At 40.4% G+C, this 19,417-nt stretch overlaps 2 protein-coding genes across 2 annotated transcripts in view; one reads left to right on the top strand and one right to left on the bottom strand.

Annotated features, from left to right (window-relative positions):
* Window positions 1–1,283, bottom strand: part of DEK (DEK proto-oncogene) — a 29,101-nt gene extending 27,818 nt beyond the window's left edge. The window contains exons 1-2 of the mRNA XM_039866474.1: window positions 1,147–1,283; window positions 625–781 (exon numbers count right to left, since the gene is read on the bottom strand). Coding sequence (XP_039722408.1) covers window positions 625–772 — 148 coding nt within the window. The 5' untranslated portion in view covers window positions 773–781; window positions 1,147–1,283. The remainder of the gene's footprint in view (window positions 1–624; window positions 782–1,146) is intronic.
* Window positions 1,284–12,085: 10,802 nt separating this feature from the next.
* Window positions 12,086–19,417, top strand: part of RNF144B (ring finger protein 144B) — a 144,438-nt gene continuing 137,106 nt past the window's right edge. Inside the window, exon 1 of the mRNA XM_039866477.1 lies at window positions 12,086–12,267. The gene's annotated coding sequence lies outside the window, so the exon portion shown is untranslated. The remainder of the gene's footprint in view (window positions 12,268–19,417) is intronic.

Raw genomic sequence — 19,417 nt, 5'->3', positions numbered from 1 at the left:
TTCTATTTCATGCCTTCAAATAATGGTTAATATCACTCTCCCTCAACACCAAAACCGAGAATGCACTGAGCTCATGTTTAACTTTCATAGTTCACTGCTTTCATATTTAACTTTCTCAAGTAGCCATAGCTTTCACCAGGTGAAACTCCCCTGGGCCTTTGAAAAAAAACCTCTGCCAATATCCAGCAAATATATTTAAATTTCTAGGACCAACATTAATAATTTAATGTGTCGTTTCCTTAAAGACCTTACAGTAACTTCAAAAGGAACAAGATGAGCACTTAAAATAGCAAAAGATTAAAAAACATTACCTTAGTTAACTTCAAAGGCTAAGAGTTTTAAAAGCAGATCTGAAACTTAAAACTTCCTGTCGAGTGAAGCAATGTTATGAAAGTGTTGATGGTGAGAAGTCACTTGCACTCCATAATACGTAACATCGCTAACAAGTAGTTTCTTAAAAATCAGAATTCGCCAAGTTAATTCTCTGCTATGGCTCAACACAAAATCGGATAAATTTCGCAGACATTCTTGCGGAAAATCACTCCCATTTAGTGCTCCTAAGCGCAAAAAGGGCAAGAAGACTTGTCCGTAAAGCCTCTCTTAGAGACACGACCTTCTCCCCACCTTTTTCTTCCTCCTCGTCCTCCTCCTCGTCGTCGTCCTCGTCCTCCTCTTCACTTTCCTCTCTCGGGCCAGGAATTTCAGGTTCTTTCTCGGACGCGAGCTGGTCGGGGGTTCCCTCTCCCTCCGCAGCGGGGCCCGAGGAGGACATGCTGTCGTCCTGAGGGCGGGCGGAAATCAGACGTCTCGGTGCCCGCGCCCCGGGCGGGAAGGATGGGGCGGCCTCCGCCACCTGGCCGACCCTTCACAGCCCAGGAAGCCGGGGGCCGCGGGAAACTCGACCTCAGAGTAGCCTCCTGCGGCAGCTGGAACGGAGCCTCTCCTCCTCCCCGGGCAGCTTCCCTCCCGCTCGGCCCCGCGGTCCGGGAATCCCCGACGCGGGAACCCGCTAGGCTTGGCCGCCCCTCCCACCGCCGGCAGCGCCGCGTCCCCTCCCCCGGCCCAAGCCGCCGTCCAAATGGCCGCGGCGGAACGGGCGGGCCCGGCGGCGCCCTCTCGGCCTCCATGCCCCGACGCAGCCCTTACCGCGGGGCCCGGCCGCCGTGGGCCTGGGGCGCGTGAGCACAAGGAGGCTACTGAGGCGACGGCGGGCGCCGAAGAGAAGGCGCGAGGGCCCCGATCCGGCGTGACGCGCGCACCGCGATCTCCGCTCCCCAGAATCAACAAGATTTTCAAAATGGCGGTTCGGGCAAGAAAGCGGGAATGCGGCGGCCAATCAGAGCCGCCAGCTGGGAGTTGGCGCGCGCGGGTCGGGGGGAACGGGACGGGGGAGGCGGGACGCGCCAGGCTCCTCCGCGCAAAACCCGGCGGCTCGATGGGGCGCGGCCGCGAGAGGTCGCACCGCCACGAGCGGAGAGGCTGCGCGCTCTGGGCCCACGCGGGGCTGCGTCCAGACGCGTTTCGTCCCCGTCGGCGCTCGGCCGGGGAAGGCGGGCAGGCGGCGGGCAGGCGGCGTCCTGGGCGACGCTGGACGGAAGAACGCTAGGGGGCCTGCGTGGGTATTGTCTCCCCCGCCCATCCCCCGGAAAAGAGGCGGTGTAGTCTCGTGGCTGGGAAGGGGGCGGGTGGGTGGTGGTAATGAAGTTTACAAACCTCGGAGTCGCTGTCTACAGTATTTCGTAGAGATGGAGGGGAAGTCCCATTTAGGTCTCAGAGTTCATGCTGGTGATGACTCCCGATTCCTTTGTGTTTCCGAGGACCCCATCGCCTGAAGGTGCACCGAACGGATAAAGACTATCCATTGAAAGTAAACGTCACCAGCGACAAATAGATTTCCAGACCTGTCAATGTAGGGGGGAAAGTGTGTGCGTGTTGTAATACAGGAAATACGGTATCGCCCAGTCCAAACTCTTCTCCCACAGTTGTAGGCCAACTCCGCAGAAAACTTTTAAACTCATTTCAAAAAACGCAGTATTCCCCCCCTCCAAGGCTCCCCCTCTCTATGTGTGATTCCCTTCATTTTTACCCAGCTCTTCAACCACTAGCTGCCCAAAGGATCCTTTTACTCAGTGTATTTAATGGAAATACGACCTATCCAATTACGAAAATAAATTTGCCTGAATGGACTCTGGGTTGCAGGGCAAAAAGTAGAGCTTTTCTCTGAATCTACACTTCCTTTTATGCCCCTGCTGAAAACAAAAGCAAATCCTTTCATTTCTATCTTCAGATTTTATACCATTTCCCACTCTACTGGTGCCATTCAAAACCTGTCCTTTTCTTGGATTTCCACGCAGCCTCTCACTGGTCAGGTGGTTTCCACATTGCCACCTACTAGTCACACAGCAGCCAAATTTTTTTCTATTTTAGTTGTCAGATTGGGTACTCTCTTTTAGAACCCCAATGGCAGTTTTTTCCTATGGTACTTGGAATAAAATCCAAAATACAATGGTTTATAAGGTCCTATGTAATTCAGTTGCTGACAATATTGATCTCATTTCTGACAGATGTTTCAGCCACACAAGCCTTCTTTGATATTCCCCTATAAAGCCAAACTCATTCCTGCCTTTGAGCTTTCTACTTTTTTTTCTTCCAGGACTGCTTTTCTCTCAGAATCTTCAGATGATTTGCACCTTCAACATCATTTAGCTCTATGCTCAGGTGCTTCTACTTCAGTACTATCACTATTCCCTTTCCATTCTTTTTTTATTCATTTGTTTATTCATTCAAAAATGTATTGAGCACCTATTCTCTGTTCCTCAGACGAACAAATAAACAGATATATTGTAAGACGAGTAGTGATAAAAGTAAAACAGGGTAAAGGAGATAGGAAGTACCACTAGGGTGGATGGAATTTTATTTTTACATATTTGATAATTGAGGAAGATCTTGTTAATAAGATGACATTTGAAAAGGGCTCTTATGTAAATGAGAGCAGTGAAGAAAGACTGGATGTATCCTAAAGAATTCTCTGAAGTATCGAACGTAAGGTATAAGAGACAAAGAGAAATTAATGATGACTTTGCGTTTTTGGTTCAATAACCACAAGAGCCAAGTAGTATTTGCTGAGATGAAGAAGACCTCAGGAGTTAGGGAAGGGGTGAAGGGCTTTTGCTGGGGGATAGGTGATGACTCAGGAGATCAATTTTGTTTCCGACATGTTAAGTTGAGATTCCTGTTAGCATCTAAACAGATTCAGAATAGCCAGCTGGATGTGAGAGTGTGGCATTCAGAGGAAGAAGCTCTAGCTCAAGATGTAAATTTAGCAGTTGTCAACATGTAGAAGGTATTTAAAGCCCTGAAGCTAAATGAGATCACCAACAGAGTGAATATTGGAGAGATGAGAAAGGGTAAAGATTGTACCCTGGAACTCTTCAATGTTTAGAGGTTCGGGAGAAGGAGAAGAAGCAGCAAAGGAGATGAGACGGAACAAATATATCCAGTGAAGTGGTAAGAGAATCAAGTGAAAGTTGTATTTCAGAAGTCAAATGTATAAGAAGTGTCTAAGAGGGAAAGAGTAATCAGCTGAGTCAGAAGCAGCTTAGCAGTCAGGTGAGATGAGAACTAAGAATTGAGCATCTGATATAACAATGATAAGTTGTCAGCAGTACTAACAGCTATTTCTGTGGAATGGTGAATATGAAGGTGCCAGGAGCTGGGATGTAGAGAGACAGGTAGGCAAGGAATGGATTCAGAGACACTCTTCAGGAATTTTGCTGTTCAGGGGAGCAGAGAAATGGAGCAGTAGCTCAAAGGGAGTTTGGTTTTTAAGAAGGAAGATATTACTGTATATATCATGATGGGAACGAATCAGTAGAGAGGAAAACATGATGAAAGGAAGGGGACCTAAGGTAGATATGTCAACTTGGGTTCTCTGTAAGCAGATGCTAAAGCAGAATTTGGGATGCCAGATAATAATTAGGAATCAATACCTGTGAAAGGAAGACGGAGGACGCAGGATTGGGTACAGGAAGAGGTCCAACTGTTAATCCGACCTGACAAAGCCTCAGGCAGCCCTGTGGGGAGCTCTGGAGCTAGTACCAGCTTTTCTAAGCGTCCTGCTTGGCTGAGCTTTTATCACTGCATGCAAGCTGTCCCAGGAAGGGCGTGACCTCAGGTGAAGAGACTCCATAGCTGTGGCAGACCCTGAAGGCACTGACAGAGGGAGGCTGCTGACTGCAGGCTCTGCAGCTAGGCAGCAGGTCCTTCTTTGAAGGGGGATCTGGGTGGCACATCTCCATGTTTACTACAGGAGATGAGACGTGATAGAATCTAGTGTACAAGTGGAGGAGTTTTCCGTAGATGGGACAATGGACAGTTTCTACACAGCGATGGGAGGGAAGATGGAGCATGTGGGTACCAGTACTGGATAGGGGTTGGCTGATGTAGTAGGAGTTTTAGAAGTCCTTATTCCTTTAAGTTTCTCAGTGAAGTCAGGAGCAAAATCATTGACAGTGAGTGAGTGTGGGAGAGGACTGTTAGAGGTTTCACAAGAGAGGAAATGTGAGCTAGTCTTGTAGGAGAATGGCGGGTATATGGATTAGGGAATGTAGTATGGAAGCTGCAAGGAGGATCAAGTGAGAATAGTGGCAATGAAGTCAAAATGAGACCTATCATGATTATTATTTTTCTTCAGCCATATTCAGCTACCCAGGAGTAGGTGTGAAGATGGCAAATATTTGGATTTAATCAGGCTGTGATTTTTGCCAGGCAAGGATGAAAACAGGAGAGAAAGGTAAATGAGCTGAGGATTTGGGCAAGACAATGAACATAATGATGGAGCATAGAATCTGAGTTGAATAGAGAAGAAAGTAATGACATGAGAGGGGTGATAGTGAAAATGGGGCAAGGTCAATTAGAAAGATCATTATTTCTTTGTTGCATTTATCACTACCTGAAAAATTTGTTGGCTTTCTTCCTGTAGCTGCAGGGACTCTATCATTCACTGTTTTCTCAGCACCTGAAGCAGCACTTAACTCATAGTAAGTGGTCAATAGTTATTTGCTGAATGAATGCAAACCAAACTCTTATTAAACTCTTATTGTGAAGATTCAGAACATTTCTTCTTTAATGTGATGAGATGGTATATTAGGATAGGACAGGTGATTTCAGCAAAAGTTTGTTTAACAGCCATTCAACAGTTTTGTTTAACATCAAACATTTATTTCTCACTCTGTAAAGCTCTCTGTCAGTTCAGCTAGCTCCCCAGGGCTTCCATTCAATGGTTTATTCATTTTTCTAGGCTGCTTTGACCTTGTCGATCCACCATCTCAACACAAGTTCTTGTTGTTTATGGTGGTGGGGAAGAGAGCAGAACTCATTCCTGTTCTTCTGTGATTGTGCTCACTGACCAGAGGCCAAATCAATCATATGACCCCACCTAACTGAAAAGAAATCTAAGCAATGTGGGGCACATGTGGAATAGTTAGCATTGCTCTCTGCACAAAAGGGGCTGATCATTGCAACCAAATAAGGTACAATTGGGATGAACAAGGAATGTGCCTGAAAAGATCTGTTGGTTTTATTTTGGAAATACTAAAACCTTGATTCCTAAAGTTTTTTCATTTTGCCTTGAGAAGTTTTTATATACATTGCATATATATATTATATACATATAGATGTGTGTATGTGTGTGTGTGTATGTGTGTGTGTATATATATATATATGCCTTTCATACACGTATCTAGCTCTTACATACACATATCTATCTTTTTCAGACTATAAACTTCATGGACAGAGACCATGTTCATGCTATTTATTCTCTCCCAGTACTTGGAACAGTGCCTGACGCATAGTAAATACTTGAAAAATATTTGTGTAATTGCAATGCATCCCCTTTTGGTTCTTAGACAGTGGCATCAGACTGTTGTCTGGCTGCTATTTAAAGACCTTTCAGCAATATCAACTCAGTAAATGAACATGGCTTGACTAGGTTGATGGCCAGATTCTTATTTAAACTTGGTCATAAATATAGTGACATATTTGGTTCTTCTAAAAACAAGATATCATACTCTATTTTGGTAGAAAGAGCCAAAGTATACAGTTTAGTAATTTGAGATTAGGTTTGAAAATATTTGAATGCAGCAATATCCAGTTGGTTGGTAAACTGGATATTCTAGTTCTGACAATAGCCGGGGAAGATTATTCAAGGTGAGTAGTAGGAAAAAATGAGGGAGATGGTGGCAAGATTCATAAAATTGGGAGAACAAAGGATAAGTGGTTACCAAATTTTGGCCCTAGTACCTAATTTTGCCCTAAATTTAGCCAGTATTATTTGTAACAGTTCATTAACATATCCTTATCAACTCTTCTATGGAATGTGACCAAGGAAATAAAGAAGCATGGAACTTTGGTATTATTTCCCTTGTTTGCTGTAAAATAGGATAATCTCTGTTGAAGGTTGCTATTCTGCTCATGGACTAACATTCAGTGTTTAGATTATATTTAGTGCCACCACTGCTGGATGAATCGTCAAAGGCAATAAAGTGTTTTTCATTATAAGTTGGCTAGAAATCCTTGATATTGTCTCAAGATTATCAAAATGGGGTATTTTCTTAGAAAACATACATCTAGATCACACTCATGTTTAGCAGTCTCAATTGGCTCCCCATTACACATGATAGAATTCAAACCTGCAACAAATTGTATGATAATTTGAGCCCTCGCTTACCTGTGTAGCTCCATCACCTACTCTTCCTTGCTATTTGTACAGGCACCCATCTTTTTTTTTTCTTTTGTTTTACAATTTATTGAGGTATAATTGACATGAAATAAAATGCACGTAATGGAAGTATAATGATAAGTTTAACATATGTATACAGCATGGAACCATGACCACAATCAAGATAAGGAACATCACATCCAAAAGTGTTTTTGTGCCCTCTTTTTTTTCCTATCCTCTCATCTGTTCAATACCTACCCCTGGATAATGAGTGATATCCTTTCTGTCACTACAGGAAAAAAAAAAGATATGTGTAACTCTAAAATATTCCTATAAATCTTATTTTGAATATAGATTTTTATAAATAAAATATTTTTTTGTAAATTATTCTTTATTTAAGTGAACTAGAGAAGGTTTGGGTGGATATTTGTCCCATAGGCAACTTGGGTTTAAAAAATCAAACAACAGATGTTTGCAAATTTGGAAAAGAAAAAGATTTTTAAAAGGTGATGCTACCTCAATATTTTTTTGAAAAAGAAATTTGTTATCTCTCTCTCCCATCCATATCTCAATTTACTGCAGTGGTTCTCAAGTGGTGGGAGGCATTTTGCCTGCAGAGGACATTTAACAATGTTTGGAGACGTTTTTAGTTGTCACATGAGGGTGAGGAGCTACTGGCATATAGTGGGGAGAGGCCCAGGATGCTGCTAAACATACTATAATGTGCCGAACAACCCTCACAACAAAGAATTGTCTGGTTCAAAACATCAATAGTGCTGAGATTGAGAATGCATATGTAATGCAATACACTTTTTCATAGCACTCCACTAAAACTGCTCTCATAAAGACTAACCAAACCATGATCTCCAAATAGGCAGTCAAAAGGCTTCTTTTGAATACTCCTATAATATTACTTAGTTTCTGCACAGTATTTGACACTACCATCCCCTTCTTTCAAAAACTCTTTCTCTTGACTTGTATGACATTATTTTCTCTTATTCCTCTTCCTGGCTATCCTGCATCTGTTAAAATGTTGGTGTTCTTCAGGGATCCACCTAGGCCCTTAGTTTTTACCTTACACATGATTTCCTTGAATAATCTCATCCACATGCATGGAATCAATGAACTCCAGATTAATAAAGTCCAAATCAATATATTTGTCAACTAACTTTCTCCTTGAGTATCATGCTCTTATCAACTGCCTATTAGACTTCTTCATGCAGTATCCCATCAATATCTGAAATTCAACATATTAAACACTAAACCCATTCTCTATCCTAGCAAATCTCTCTTCTTTTTACGCATTCATTTAATTACTTTGTTGTTCACTTCGTTGCCCAAGTTTGAATATTTGAAATCATCTTTGGTCTTTCTCCTCAACTCCCCACATCAAGTTCTAAGTCTCTAAATGTGTCTTGTACACATCTCCTCTTCTTTCAGGCCATTATTAGCTCTCTAATTAACTGTTGTAATAGACTCCTTACTGGTCTCTCTCTGAAGCCTTATCCTTACTAAAAAATCAGCCACCAAACATGGAATAATCTTGCAAGTCTTACAGTCTAGCTACTGTGTTTGTCTGGCAAACAAAAGATTACTCCTTTAAGACTCAAAACATTGCATTCTCCATGAATCATTATGTCTCTGAAGTTGAGACTCCCTCTCCTCCCTCTTGCACTGTGTCCCCTTAGCACTTTGTTCATATCTTTATTACAGTACTTGTGCAGCAATTATATTGTACTTATTTATATGTCTACTTTTATAATAAACATCTGGTAAATTGTCTTTCTGAAGAGCTGCCTTCCTCCCAACCTCCTCAAATACCCTTCCATCCTCATCCCCAATCCTATGCTAGGCACCATCCATATAGTTAGTTATGTGAAGAACTCTTATAGGCATGTTTTTACACCATGACTCTGACACCCTGTCCTCCTTGACAGGGCACCTGACCCAAGTAAGGTCAGTTTGTCTCCTCCCTGGGAATTTGGAATTAAAGATGAAAGTGAATTAGGATAAAGGAAAAACAGAGATTCATAATTGTATTTAATTCTCAGCCCCAGATTGTTGAGGGAGCCTATCTGTACCCATGCCTCTGGCTTCCAAGTGACAGCCCTATTACTGTTTAAGCAATCCACCTCCCATCCCCCCACCCTTCTTAAGTTATCTTGACTGCATTTCTGTTACTTGCAACCATAGAGTTCATATATCCACTGACTGAATTCCAGTGTAAGGATCTTGCATTGGTCACCTTTGTATATCCAGTACTTACTATAGTAACATAGTAGATAGTACGACATAGACACAAAATAGATACTAGATACAAAAATATTTGTGGAATGAATCAATGAATGAAGGAAAAAAGGAGGAAAGGAAGAAAAGGAAAGAAGAAAAAAGAAGTGAGAGGTTTTAAAAAGAAGAGAAAGTGACATTAAAAAATAGGAAGGAAAATAGAACTGAGTGAGAGAAAAGGCAGCAAATGATCTTGAACAACAACAAAAGAATAATGAAGAGCGTAATCTGCGGCTAAAATATTTGGCTGTCCTGCTCCGACTCTGCTCTCTTAAGGTCAGCCTGCCTTTTTCCCTTGCTTTCGCCTCTGCCCATTTGTCTCAGTCAGATAGGAGGATCCAGCAGAGGAGCCCCATTACGTTACCTCTACCTCAGAGCACCCTTGCCCTGGCCTCATGCTTTCCATGAGATCTTCTGTTTACAGACTACCATGGTTACAGTGAAGTAATCAAGCTTCCAGTGGCAGTCATACATGTCTAGAGCTTTCTGAATCTAGAGAGCATGGCCTAGTATTAGAAGTAGCATAACTTTGATTTCAAGCATATGGATTCAAATTGAGGAAGATCATAAAATGATTAGATGGGCAGACTGAAAGTAGAAATAAAATAACTCTGAAGGAGAGGGAAACTGGAGTAGGAGCATGCTGGTTTGCTGTCATGTAGTAGGAAATTTGGAATATATATCAAATTGATTCCTGTGCGTCAAATTTTCCTTTAATTTAATTCCACTGACTAGTTACAAATTAACATTTTTTATCCTTAAACTGTGAGATAGTTAATGTATAATCAAAATTTCATTTAAAAAAATTTCTATCTCTAATTTATATTTACTCCTATTGTTTCTCAGTTGTTTACCACCACTGACTCTCTTCCACCACACCTCTCCTTCAGGAAAAGTTAATTTCTCCTGGGACTTGTCAGGGGACTGAACTTAGATTCCACAAAGGCAGGAAGATCTGTATGCTGATATTCACTGATCATGTGCCCCTTCTAGAGCTCTTTTTCCTGATTCCCTCTCATTCCTAACCCCATCCTCATTTGATAAAGACTACTATAGCATCCAGCAATCTTTCTCAAGCAAAAACTTAATCTCACCATTACCTTGCCTATAACATTTCAATTCTTCTCCATTGTCTGTGGAGTAAAGTGCACTTTTGAAAACATGGCCTAGAGCAGGGGTCCCTAACCACCCCCGCCCAGGCTTTGGACCAGTACTAGTACATGACCTGTTAGGAACTGGGCCACACAGCAGGAGGTGAGCGGCTGGTAAGCAAGCAAAGCTTCATCTGTATTTGCAGTCGCTCCCCAGCGTTAACATCACCAACTCAGCCCCACCTCAGATCATCAAGCATTAGATTCTCATAGGAGTATGGGTCCCTAGTGCCAAAAAGGTATGGAGACTGCTGGCCTAAAAGACTCTCCATGATCTTGCCTCTGCTTACCTCTCTAGCCTTGTCTTTCTATTCTTCCTCCCAGCTACTTCTACTGCCACCCCCAAGAAAAAGTCTCCCAGCCATAATGAGCTTCTTTAAACTATTTGAATTGCCAGTGTTCTTTCTTACTTTTGACTTTCTCTCCATGGTATACTGCCTACTAGAAAACCCTTTCTCCTCCTAGTCTCTTCTCCCTGGCCAAATTATGATCACTCTTCAGGTCACAGCATAAAAGTCACTTCTTCTGGTCTTCATGTATACTGCCTTCTACGTGTGCTGTCCTCCATCAGAGAATCTACTTTTAACAGCCTATGTACTCGCCTATCCTATTCAGTTTGGTGAGGTTGGGGATGTTGCCTTTCTTGTTAACTCTTTTATTCCTAGCACCCAGCAGTGTCTCAAACTAGCAAGCATTCAATAAATATTGGCGGAAGGAATAAGAAGGCCAGAGTCTTTGGGCTAACTTCCCCCTACACCTTTTTTCCTATGTCACCTAAAGGTCTTTTCAGTTGCAATAACTTGTATGGTGAGTTTATCTTCTGATACTACCTCTTGCCCAATAGAGAAAACTGACAAGTCTAGTAAGTATCCATTTTTTTTCCATCCCTCAGATTAGAAAGTTATCTGATCAATTTAAAAAAGATGATGGATTAATATGGAGTCTCTAACAGATATTTACGTTATCAGGGCTCTGTAATAAACTGATTGCTTCTCATGTTAATTCCTAGCATGACTGATTATGGATAATGCTACACTGCCTCTAATCTACTCTATAAATATATAGTATATGGATGGGTAAATGAATAAATGAATAAATGGAATGCCATTTAACTAATCACCTTCCACATTCCCAGTAGAGATTATGTCACTCCAGCTCCTGCATCTTAGTGACACAACAATGTTATCACAGATCCCTGTGCATCCTTCTTATCTATTATATTATTCAGTATGCTCTGCCTACTGCTAGTTCCCTCACTATTAGAACTCTGAGTCCATCCGCTTGTTTCTTTCCAGAACTTTGGCTTTGGAATTGCATCTCGAAGTGAGAACAGAGGCTCTCGACATGCTCAGTAACCCAAGCCAGGTGTAATTAACTGTTCTGGCTCTGAGTCGGGGACCCTGACAGGTGGCAGGCATTGACAGTGTTGGCAAAAGAGACTTGCCCTGCCTTGTACAGCTGAACATATTTTTCCTCAGGACAATCTAACGTTCTGGCAACCTAAGTTTAAATAGTGGGGACGTCTGGGTTTTAAAAACAATAAAACGGGAGGAGTTATTTTGGAAAAATTTAAATGACTGGCAGGAGAGTCTCATCACAATCTGCATGAAAATCAAGTGTTAAGTGATGTTGTGGTTAAGACTAATGAGGACAGGACGTAGGCGGGGGATGAATGGAAGTGGTGCCTATCTTGAAACTCATTGCGCAGATCAAAGATTTTTAAAAGAGTTTTCTGGGATGAGCCAGCCCCAGAATTTCAAGGACCCCCAGTCGCTGCCTCCCTGCGAAGAGAACGTGTTTCTGGGGGAGGTGTGTGCGTGCACGCGCCGGGGGAGGGCAGGCTGGGAGAGGGGCCACAGCTCTCCGGAATAAACAGCAGGGGGAGAAGGGAGCGCGCGAAGGGCTGCGGGAGGGGAGAGGAGGCAGGCGGCAGGGACAGGGCCGAAGGAGGGGCCCGAGAAGCGCTCAGGGGTTGGTAGCAGGACACCCGAAAGCTTCGGAGACCCGCGACGGCTGCGGGACAGAGCTGACAGCGGACACCAAGAGGCACACGCCCTCGCCGAGCCCTGCGCCCCCGGGTCCCCTGCTCCTCACTCAGACCTCGCGCGCAAGGTAAGGAGAGGCGCTAGGTGCTGCCCTCGCCCTCGCGGGCCAGGTCGGCGTACCAGGTGCAGTTCGGCCTCTCCAGGCTGGCACCTCTTTCTCCTTACCTCGCTCCCTCCCTGGTTCTCGGCGCCCGGGAGCTCTGCGCGAGCGACCGCAGGAACTCTGACCCTCCGCCATCCCCGCTTCTACTCCGCAGCACGCAGAACCCCACGTCTCCTCCCCATCCACCCATTCCCTCTCCCCCGGGGCAGCTCGGGAACCCCACGCCCTGGGGGAGGAGGAAGCAGGTCTTCCACCCTCACCAGTTATGGAGCGCAAACATCGCCCCACGGCTTTCCTCTCCAGTCTGCTACGATTTCCTGGCTGAAATATCACAGCTCTTCTTTCGAAACATACCTGCCCCCGCCTTCTGTTACCATCCTAACTGTGTGTGTGTGTGTGTGGCGGGGGGGAGGGCAAATTCACCCTTGGTCAAGGTAGGTATACTGTCTTATCTTTTATATCTGCAATAAACAATAGGTTGAGGGTCTTTGGGGTTTAATTTTCCTGAAAATCAAATACTGTGATAAGTTTACAAGATTTTCAGAGTGACTACGGTGCCAGAACTTCATCACAGCCTAAAGCTGAGATTCTGATTCAGAAGTGTGTGTGTGTGTGTGTGTGTGTGTGTGTGCGCGTGTGTGCGTGTGTGCGTAGGCGTGGTGTGTGCGCTGAAGGCCAGGCTTCTGTGCATTAAAAAGCGCTCCAGGTGATTGCTAAGCGATCTCCCCTCATAATCACTTGAAAATATCTGTAGAGTCTGCATGGGAGGGAAAGGGGCACCCAATCTCATCTGGATATAGTAGTGTGAATAGAAAATAAAAATGGAGTGAAAGCTGGTTGCCTTCAAGTAGATGAATTTGGTAGGGTATCATTAGTTCAGAGATGGCAATTTTGGGAAGGAAATATTATTTGAAACTCAGCTATAGGGTGAAGAGAAATAACAGCACTTCTAAGAACTCTTGTTAAAGAGTTAGATTTTACACATCAATTAAAAAAATGTAATAATTCCTTCATAAGCACTCTGGCGTAGAAAGGTCTGAGGCCTGTTCTCATGGGAATCAGAAAATCTTGCTTCACTCTGCTTGTATTGACTCTCTGTCAATGACTACTGGCATTTTTACACATGGTTACTTTAAGGCTTGAGGCCCAAATGGACTTAACCAGGAACCAGAAGGAGGAATTATATAAATTAATTTAGGTCCTGTTTATATTCCTAATTATTTGAACCAATCTCTACCCTGAATTGGTTAAGAACGTCTGAATTGACACATATAATCAAATGTTTCTCTATTTTTCACTTTGTCATAGATTTACATCTGCTGCTTTTCATATATAACTGTATATGTACCTAAACCATTCTAAGTATCTAACAAACTCTCAGAATGCAACTACCAGGGAAAGTAAGGATTTTTATTTGTCTTTTAGAAAATAGAGATGAAGGACTAATTTTTTAAAATATCATAAAGTAGATATAATAGTAACTCATGCAACTTTTAACAAAATGAGATGCTCATATTGAAATTGGGATGGCATTTGGTAACTGCTTTCAAGGATATTTAGGACAAGTAGGAGACTGTAAAACATTTTGAACTTTCAGAAAAGAGTCACTGTCTAGGTATTGAGCCAATGTGATTGTTTTCCTGGCAAACTTTTTCTTCTTTCTAAAATTAACTTTCCCTTAGGAAAAATAGTGCAGATGCACATGATTCAACTAACCAGGTCCAGAAAATACTGTTTCAATTTTAAAAGTGACCTTAATTCATCCCTATAGATCTAGTGTTTGCAGCCTATGTCACAAAATATGCAGAAATATTCATTGCTCGCTGACCTTTTCAAAGCATTGGCTTAATGCAGGAAGTAATGGACAGAGTACAAATTATGTTATGAATTTTGTTGGCTTAGGCAAAACTATTATCATTTTTTCCTAAGGTTTTTGTGTATATGTGTGTACACTGGGTCTGAGACTTACATAATTATGTATATATATGTAACACATGTTTTTAATAGGAACAAAAACCCACAATATTTTTTTTTTGTGGCAGAATACTGTAAGCATTAGGTTTTGATTACTTTTTCATGGAAATTTTAATATGACAGAACTAAAAACTTCAAGGAAATAATTCCATAAAGATCTACTTGGAACTGAAGGCCTTTTTAATAAAACATGTTTGAAGCCCTTGGTCTGTGTGCTTAGCATACGTAGAGCAGTCCTTTGTGAGCGGGTAAGGGTGGTTGATCCAATTCTGGCAGCATCAGACAGTGGATGATTAGACCCTGCTACTCTCCTCCAGACCTTTAATTTGGTATGTAACTTGATGCTTCACTGACCCCACACTCTCCTTGCCACGCTAGCTCACAGAGGAATTGCTGGCGCTCTGGATTGAATTTTTTCCCTCCCATCAATTAGAACATGTTTGCATTGGTTGCAGAATGCAGTTACATTTTTAGCTCAGTATTCTAAGAAATACCTTTAGCCACAGAGAGTAGTCTTGGTGTAGACTAGATCACAAATCGCCTTATTTAATTGTGCTGTTAATTTCCCAGTGATTCATCTATGTAGAAATAATAATCATGGAGTATTAAAATTGGAACGCACTTTGGAAGTTATCTAGATTCTAATCATTTCTTTTTACAGATGAATATTGGAGCAGTCATAGCTATAATCTACACTTTGAGACTGCCTATTAAATTTTATATTCTTCTAGTTCTTGTAGTAATGAAGATTTTTCTTAAATATATATATCAGTTCAATAATGTAGGAATGGCAGTAAAGTACATTGCAGATCTCAGCTAGATGTCTAGTGAAACTCAGAATGTGATGTTAAAGGCTATGTGGGTCATTTAAAAAAGCCGTGAACTACTCTAAACCAGCATCCTAGGTTTTTCATTATAGTAGGTGGGTACTACTTCAACTGGCTGACAGTAGGAAAGGAGTACCCTATGAAAGATGAGAATAAACAGAGAAGAGTGAGGTGGTGGGGCGTGTGATGATCATAACCTACTACATCAACGAATCCTTCAGGAATGGTTAGCTTCAAACCCCTCCCCAGAGATTTTAATCTGAAATAACTGAAACAAGCATTACAGTTTCTAGCTCTCAATACCCTACTGAATTAAGTCTTGATTTTTGGAAGTCCCACCTGATGTTTCTATCTTTCAAGATCTTCTTCCCAAGATCTATCTTCCCAAGATGTTAGTGTTGAGACATTTTTATTTTGTAATCAGTTGTAAAAGAATTTGTCCTGATATGTAGGCACCAAAAGGATTGCATCCAATCTTAAGAAACCATATAGAATCTAGGGAAGTATTCTTGCCAGTGCTATAACTTGCCACCATTTATTTACTGAGATACTTTACATACATAAAACAAAACAAAACAAAACAAAGCAAAACAAACCCTCTTTGCAGCCCTGACAGGTAGCCATAACTATCCTCTTTACATAATCTGTGATTCAGAGAAGTTAAGCATCTTGGCCAAGGATACATATCACTTTAAACAGCCCACACTGCTTCTCTAACTAGTGCAAACTGTTGGTTGAACCTATAGATGATAATATGCTTATTTGTGAGATATCTGACAAGTTTTCTAATTCTGAAGAGACTTCACAAAGTTGTCCTATGTGTTTGTATTTCATTTTAGGTGTTCTTGGTGTGTGAAGCTCAACGTTCTGACATTGATCTAATGGTTAAATACAGTTACTACATTTAAAATATGTGTTCCAAAGTGGAATTAATCCTCAACAATCAACATGTCTTTACAAATACTTTATAATTTCATGAAATTTTGGTGATTCACCAGACGTCTATAATATGACTAATTTGCCACACTCTCCATTGCTTTCTACAAGTGACTCTCCATTACATGGTACCATTTCTTTCAGGGGCTTTTTTTTAGAAATTCTGTCTTCTAGTATCATCTTGCCAGAGCAGTTATAAATTAAAATGTGTAATACTTTATTAAATTTACTTTCTTTTATGTCTCCTTTATATTACTGTTAGGATGTTATATTTGGTTTTGAAAATCTATCTATAACTAGGCTATATTTTTATGAATTTCATTTCAAAATAGTAAAGGAGTAACTTAAAAAATATTTATTAAAAAATGAGCATTAGTCTGATAGGATGGAGAGTCATTGCTCTATAAAGAAATTTTACTGAATCTGACAGAAATATAACTAGCAGTAAAAGTTTTACCTTTAGTTTCATGAATTTATACATTTTAATTTCATTCTTTTGGCTTTTGTTATTTATTCTACTTAATTAAGATGAAGCCATACATGAAAAGGTGAGTTGTCTCCTGAAAGTTTAATCTTGAAGCTTCTACTCCAAGAGAAAGTTTCGTATCTGTAGAAGGCTTTCCTTGTCTTTCATTGCCATTCTTCCATTGCAGTTTCTTGCATATCCCCAAAGGCAGAGTTAATTCTCTGAATTAGTTGGTTCATAGAAAATCTTCGTAAACACTTTGAAAGACTCTACTTTCAGGTCTAGTACCTACAGAAGTTGTTCCTCAGGTGCACCTTTGACACAGCCCAGCTTCCAGGTCTGCAGTTAGGAAATGACACTGCAAGCAAATCAGGCAGTTTGCCACCTCCTCACCTCTGTCCTCTGCTGGAGAATGTAGAAATGCCTCATGAAATTCTGCTTTAAATCTTCAAAGTTCTCGTAACTTAATACTTCTTTCCCGTAATATTTTCTTCGTCCAGTCTTTTTTTCTTTTTAAAATCACACTCTTCATTTGCATACTTCAGCACTATTTAAATGTTTTTTGAGAAACCATGTGAGCAGAAAGAGGTAAGAATATTTGGAGTATCATATTCGTATATAAATATATTTAAGTTTATAAATTGGCTTATGAAAAAGGTTAAAGAGTATGACAGACAATTGATTAATTTTACATTTTGGTTTTGAAAAATGCAGAGGAGAATAAAGAGACATATCAGAATCACCTCTAATCCCATCACCCACAGATAACCACATCTGACATTTTGGCATAACTTTTCTAGTTTTTTTAACTATGCACGTGGGCATATATGTATATGTAAAATCCAACTATTGCTGCCTTTAAGGTTTTTGTTTTTATATATACGTGAGCTTGTTTTCCCTAATCAATGCCAGGAAAAAATAGTATTTATTACCTTTCTTTCTGTAAGATGAGAAATTTGACACTTTTACTACCTCTCTTTCTCCAGCTCCTCTTTTTCCAATTTTTTTGGTTGACATAATATAGAATTATTAAAATCAAATTTATTATTATTAATAAATGCTAAAGTCATTTTTCTACTTAAAGAATTACTTTTGACATTTTCTTTAAGGTTTATGCCCATATTGATCAAATTTATGTAAACTTAACTCTGTTTAAGTTGTTCTACTGCTTATACTAGCTTAATAATATTACAGTTCTTCCATTCTTACAATTCTGTCACAAGTTTAAGTATATATCCAAGTCATTTTTAGGAGTTTATGTGTAGCTGGAAATGTTTTTTAAGAAATTGTTTTTAAGAAGCCTTGTATACATAATTTTCAAATTATTCTTTTTTAATATTTTTCATTTTGGAAGTACACATACATACATTTATGTATTCATCTCCCATATTGTCTTTTATTTAAAAAATTTAGGCTTTTTTTGCCTTTTCTCTGAATATCAGCAGAATTTCTCAAGCTTATCATCTACTTTGATTTGATTTTTAGTCATTTCCAATCTGTTACTCACTACCTCCATTGCAGTTTTTTATTTGGCATTCATATTTTTGGTATCCAAATTATCTTTTCTAATCTCAGATCTTTCTGTTTTATGATTATTTACTTTGGCTTCATAGCAGTGATGTCTTTTTGCTTCTTATTGAATCTACTAAACAGAAAATCCATAAAAGTTGCTACTGTGCGGCATCTCTTATTTCAGTAGAAATAATTACCATCTATGGCAATTCATTGGAAGAGTCTCCTTTTGAAATACAGTCTTTTTATATACCTGGTGTTTTTTGTCGGTTTTTGCTGCCTTGGAGAATAATCCCTATTAGTCCAGAATTAGGAGTTAAAATGTGTCCTGTACATAGGTGTGGACCCCTGGCTGAATCCTTGGTCAATGAAAAAAGAAGGAAAAAATTGAAATATGCTGTGGTTTACTTTACCACTTCAGAGAGAAGGGAGAGAACAAGAGACATGGTATTAAAGAAGGGAACTTCGGTTCTTTACAAAATTTTCTCTATTATACAATGCCAGAAATTCATTAAAATAGAAAACTTTATCTCAATTTTCAAACACTTTTATACATTATCTTGTTTTATCCTTAACATTATTGCTTTAGAGTTAAAAGGCTTTGGCCTTCTGATTTGGAAGGTTATGGGTTAAATGTGTTCTTTTAATGGAAACTTTGCAAATTATTTTGGTTTTCTTAGCCTCATTTCCCTCACTTGGAAAAGGTAATATTCACCTGATAGAGCAATACAGACTCCATGAGATAATTATATAGGAATTGTCAGAATCCAGATGGTAGAAGGCACGGATGAGATGGCCCTTGGAGAGTGCGAAGCAAGGCCTTCAACAATGACATTGTGATGACAGAGGAAAAGCCAACAAAAGGAGACTGAGAAGGAGTGGCCAGAACAAGGACAAAGATCAGGAGAAAGTGATAGAAGAATCAAAAGGAATTTAGTAATTTAAAATGAAAGGAACTCTCATTAGCGTCATGATGACAAAGAAGTTACCATTGGGTTTGGCAGTTAGCTTAGTGTGACCTCAACCTCAGGCAGTTTCAGTAGAGAAAAGCAGCTAGAAGACTGCGATGGAATGATTAATGAGGAAGGAAGATGAGAAAGCATAAATAGCCAATAAAAGTTTCTCTCTTAAGAGAAAGGGAAAGATAGGAAAGGAGATAATCCAGTGGCTAGACAGATACTCATAAACTGCAAAATTGGATTTGGATTTGAAGAAATAGCAAATTTTCCAAAACAAAATTTAGGAACTAAAGATTTGCCAAGTTAAAAGTTTTTTCAAGTAAGGACATTAAAAATACTACCATCTAATATTAACTTATTTCAGAAAAGAAATAAAATATTAGCATTAAAAAGCTTAATAAGTTTAGCTTTATGAGAAAGTTAGTATCTCAGATAGTGAA

The sequence above is a fragment of the Pteropus medius genome, unplaced genomic scaffold (assembly GCF_902729225.1).
Source record: "Pteropus medius unplaced genomic scaffold, Ma_sr-lr_union100, whole genome shotgun sequence".
Taxonomy (NCBI): Eukaryota; Metazoa; Chordata; class Mammalia; order Chiroptera; family Pteropodidae; genus Pteropus; species Pteropus medius.
The sequence above is the reverse complement of the archived record's forward strand: the minus strand, read 5'-3'. Positions and strand labels throughout refer to the sequence as shown.